Source organism: Vigna umbellata, chromosome 3 (genome assembly GCF_029865625.1).
Source record: "Vigna umbellata cultivar VRB3 chromosome 3, Vumbellata_1.0, whole genome shotgun sequence".
NCBI classification, from domain to species: domain Eukaryota; kingdom Viridiplantae; phylum Streptophyta; class Magnoliopsida; order Fabales; family Fabaceae; genus Vigna; species Vigna umbellata.
This window is the reverse complement of record NC_142167.1, coordinates 53,836,916-53,841,905: the sequence shown is the minus strand read 5'-3', so window position 1 is coordinate 53,841,905 and position 4,990 is coordinate 53,836,916. Positions and strand designations below refer to the sequence as shown.

At 34.9% G+C, this 4,990-nt stretch overlaps 2 protein-coding genes across 2 annotated transcripts; one reads left to right on the top strand and one right to left on the bottom strand.

Annotated features, from left to right (window-relative positions):
- The first annotated feature begins 1,223 nt into the window (after positions 1–1,223).
- Positions 1,224–2,259, top strand: LOC124842854 (E3 ubiquitin-protein ligase MPSR1-like). The gene has a single exon (XM_047319444.2). It carries the CDS (start codon positions 1,450–1,452, stop codon positions 2,113–2,115), a length of 666 nt encoding a protein of 221 aa, XP_047175400.1. The 5' UTR covers positions 1,224–1,449; the 3' UTR covers positions 2,116–2,259.
- LOC124842853 (Glucose-methanol-choline (GMC) oxidoreductase family protein) lies at positions 1,970–4,668 on the bottom strand. Its single transcript, XM_047319443.2, has 3 exons — positions 4,357–4,668; positions 3,634–4,284; positions 1,970–3,456 (listed from the first exon to the last, which is right to left on the bottom strand). The coding sequence occupies exons 1-3, from the start codon at positions 4,529–4,531 to the stop codon at positions 2,579–2,581; spliced, it is 1,704 nt and encodes a 567-aa protein (XP_047175399.1). The 5' UTR covers positions 4,532–4,668; the 3' UTR covers positions 1,970–2,578.
- Positions 4,669–4,990: the final 322 nt, after the last annotated feature.

Below are 4,990 nucleotides of genomic sequence, written 5' to 3'. Positions count from 1 at the left end.
ACAAAAATAGATCAAAGTTTCAATAAGGAACAAAAATCAAAATGATGTGATAATTTAAGAATAAAAAACATATTTAACTCTATTATTAAGTTGTTATATTATAGTAAATGAAAGATAGTTAGTAAAAATAATTACAATTAGAATAATAAATCAAAAAATAAAAATAATTATATAAAATTTTATCAGTATCACACATAATAAAAATAAATAAAAAATATATTAAAAGTGTAAAAATATTATATTATAGTAATAATTTTATTATATAATAATTTTTATATAAATCATTATAAAATAACTTTTTAATATATTACAAACAAAGGTTTTATTACGAAATGAAAAAGTAATAAAATATTTTATAAATTTAGAATTATTAAACAATCATTCCTTTTTTTTTAGTTTTCAAGCCTTACATAATTTAAAAATAGTATAAAATAATTATTTTAAATTCCTCTAAATATGGTCATGTCTTAATTTAGTGTTTTCTTAATTTTATTTTAAATCTTTTACAATTTTCCAGCGTTAATTTTTAATATTTATTATTAATTATAACTAATGTAAGAAAAAATATAAAATATATTTATTATTTTTACTTTTAAAGATAAAACTTTATTTATAATATATTAGAAAATAAATCACTTTACCATAATTCAAAAATAAGATATTAAAACTACTATCTAAAAAAATTATAAATGTCAACTTAAATTATAATTTCTTTTTAATAAAACTAAAATATTAAAAATACAAAAGTTAAATTAAAATTAGAAACAATATAAAATTATTTAACTTATATTAAATGACAAATATATTAATTAAATATATTAAATTAGTATAATTATATTAGTCAATATCTTTTTACTTTTATTAAACTAACTATTTATATCTATTAAAGTTAAAAAATGTGAGAAATTTTAGGCTAATAAATATTATTTTACAGTGACAAAAAAAAACCCATATTTTTGGAATAAAACTTTTACTCCTAATTCTGAAAAAAGAAAAACTATTTAAATGAGGTGAAAAAGAGATCTACCAAAATGACAGAACAAATTGGAAGTGTTTAGTGAAGGAAGTTGCCTCATGATCTGTCTAAACCAAAAAGCTCTATCCTATAATACAAGGTCTGCACATAGACAACCCAAATTCTTCCTTAAATATCTTGGTCTAATGAATGAGACAGATTGAATTGAATTTTGGGGATAAACATGCTCTGTTACCTCATTGGCACACACAATACAGCACAGCACAACAACCCAAACAACTTCCAGATCCTTCCACAACATTCTGTGAGTCATATCAGTGGGTGCATCCTTCTCCCTCCCCCTGTTTCCCCTTATATTCACTCCCCATTTCCCCTCCTTTTTCCATTCTCAAACAATTTTTCCATTATTTTCAATCATTCATCACACCCTCTTCCTCTCTCACCAAACAAAACAGCTTTTCTGAATAAAAATCATGGCTTCAGGAACTGAGGTGCCGGAGAATTCTGTTTTCGAGAGGTTCGACCGAAACAGAGACATAACTCTGTTTCTTCCCTTTCTCTTTGGCCTCTCGGAGGCCGCCCCAGGAAGAGATGGCGACGACCCACGTCACGAAAACGGGAACACTGAAGGCCCCCAGCGTCAAAGAATCATCTTGGTGAACCCCTTCACTCAGGGCATGGTTGTCATCGACGCCGACTCGCGCCTCGAAGCTCTGTTTCGCGAACTCGGCAGCGGAAAAGGTGGTCGGCCTCCGGCTTCCAAAGAATCCATTGAGGCCATGCCAAGTGTGGAAGTTGGAGAGGGTGAAGATTTGGAGTGCGTGGTTTGTTTGGAGGAGTTTGAGGTTGGTGTGGTGGCGAAGGAGATGCCGTGTAAGCACAAGTTTCATGGTGATTGTATTGAGAAGTGGTTGGGGCTTCATGGGTCTTGCCCTGTGTGTAGGTATGAGATGCCCGTGGAGAAGAATTGCGTGATGAAGAGCGAGGAAGAAGGGGGAGAGAGGAGAAGGGACGGTGGTGATGAAGTTTGGGTTAGTTTTTCTTACAATAGGATTAGGAGAGGCCAGGATCATGATCAAGCTGCTTCTTCAAATGATGATTCTCGATCAAGTCCTGAAGATGCTGCTGCAGAGAGTTAGAGAATGGTTTTGATTTTGGGTGTAGAGTGTTGTCGGTTTTGAAATTGGGGAAGGATTGATAAATATATGTACAGGCAAAATTGCACGAAATTGTTAATTATATGATATATTTTCTTGCAATGAATAAATGATGATTTTTTTACACTTCTTGGTTGCATAGATGTGGATTACCGCGACACAAATTTCTGGAATTGCTATTTGGACCGTGTTGAACTCAGAAATTTATATAATTTTTAGGACTAGCGAGAAAGAAAGAAAGGAAAAATTCATGAAGGTTTTCTTGTTCTCTGGTTCAATGTTAATCAATGAATTGGATGAGATGAGAGTGAATGAATTGAAATGAAATGAATTTACATTGCTGAAGCAGAATTATTATTTTGCATGGTACACACTGTTAGGCTTCTAAGCGCTGCCTTGTTGTTTTTTACAAGCTGGTTTTGTTTGGAAGGTAATAATAGAGAAATCATTTTGTTTTATCTTTGGCATTTGAGTCAGAAACTGCATTCCTTTCGCTCAGAATTTTGAGTCCTTGGTACCTTCCTAGCATGAGAAGGGTGGCCATTGGGTTTGTGCCCGGTGACTCTGAAAAAGTCGAGCCATCCAATATTCTCAATCCCTTTAAACCATAAACCTTGTAGTGCTCATCAACCACTGATCCAACCGTGCAACCTCCATGATAATGATAGATTGTTCTCACATTTTTCTTGCAGAAGTTTCTTAGATCAACATCAGCGGATGTCAGTTTTTCTTGCCGTGACTCACCTAGGAAAAATGCAATAGACTTTGACCTTGCAATTCTGTCAAGCAGTTTTGTCATCTTGACACATTCTTCCATGTCATTTTCACTAGCTAGATAGTTGAACCTCACAGAAGGGTTCAGCCTGGGGTCTGTGTTGTTCAGGTGAAGTGCACCTTTTGAAGTAGGCATAGCTATCTTGGCAGCAACATTAACCCTTGTGGAATTGGAACTTAGAGGAAGTATTGATGCTTCAACTATAATTTTGTAGTCATCTGTTATGCCTGCAATTTGGGGTGGATCAGGAAGCCTATTCTGTGGCTTAGAATCCACCAAAACTGCTATACAAGGGTTGTCTTGCATTCCTTTCCCAACCCCTTCAATGTCACGCACTAACGAAATGTTGAACCTTCTCAGCTGTTCTTTTGGCCCTATGCCACTTAGCAGCAGAAGTTGAGGACTACCCAATGCACCTGCTGCCAATATGACATCACCCCTTGAACTTGAATTCTGGACTTCTTTTATGTAGGCTTCATGTGCTTCATCTAATGTGCTATTGCTCTGCATGAAACTTATACCCTTAGCTCTGGTTTCATTCCTGTAACCTGCACTTCAACGATCAAAATTCTGAATTATGAATTGGTCGCTTAAAAATGCTAATCAGACTCAATCAATTTGAGATATTTTTTTTCCAACTACTGACAAAAAGGCTTATTCAATTTAGACTTCAAACTACCTGTTATAGCTAGTTACAAAAAGGCTTATATTTTTGTTTTACTTACTACTGTGATGAAAGAGGATTCTCTTGACAGTGGCATTTATGAGAACTGTGAGGTTCTTTGGGTTCCCTGCATTCAGAAGGTCTGCTGAGGTATGTCTCTTTCCAAATTCATCAAACACACTTCCAGAAATCTTGGTTCCCTTGATATGTTCCAAGCTGAAGCCATTGTATGGTAAAACTCCTGCTTCAAGTATGCTGAATTCAGCAACAGATTGCCATGGTGAGAGATAAAAAGGAGGAAAGACAACCTTTGATTCCACCCATTCATAAGCTTCTTTGACCAGCTTCTTGTCCCAACCAGCTCTGCAAACAAATTCCTCACTTGCTCTACTGTAAAAGCCCCCATTTATAGCTGATGACCCCCCCAGAACTCTTCCTCTCACATTGCCAACTCCATCCTGTGATATGAAACTTTGTGCCACTGACATGTATTTGTCAGTCTCAAGTAATGGAATTCCATAGTTCCTCCTTTCTATCACCAAAGGATTCCCATACGGTGAACCACCCCTTTCTACAAGCAGCACAGAGAATTTCTCTGATAGAGTAGCAGCTAATGGACAACCACATGTGCCTCCACCCACTATAATATAGTCATAAGACTTCCCTGCTACTTCCTTTACATCAGAAGTCATGTGCCATTGCCTAACATTGCCTACGAAGGGAAATCAAGTGAAAATTGTTTCAAGCTCAATAAGAAAACAAAGAAAAATTATATACAACTTACCTGGAGGCTCAAAAGGAAAAGACAGAACCAAAGTTGCAAGAAGAAACAACAAAAATGCTATGAGAAGCCTATTGACTTGGTTAATTTGTGGAAGTTCCATATTACAATGAGCTAATGCTTGACTAGTGAGGAAGTTGTTGATTTTATGTGCCAAAATGTGGGCTGTGCAAATCATTTTCTTTCTCTTGGCTGGTGACACCAATTGATTAAAGTTTACACTGCATAAAACATTTAAAAAATGCGCATGGTGTTACTAATAATTCCTTCTTCCTTTGTTGGCCACAACCGTTGTCTGTTACGGGCATGATGTTTTTGTCTAACCTTGAATTTCATAGGTGGTTGTGATATCAAAAAAGAGAAGGTTTTGTTAAAATAATATTTCGTGTGAATTAAGTCCACACAGTTTTTTGAAGATCAAGGCTAATGATTCCATTCAATCAGTGTTTTTAGTTTCTTAAATCCATCAAAATATCACTTTGTTAGCATGGTCCAAGAGACTTTTTTACGTTAACCAAAGTGAAAATTATTACAAAGTGTGGGCATAATTGCATGTGGGTAAAAATGGAATAATCTATGATGTGGGCTGTAACAATAATAATTATGCATGTAGACATAATTAATGATCTGCTTAATC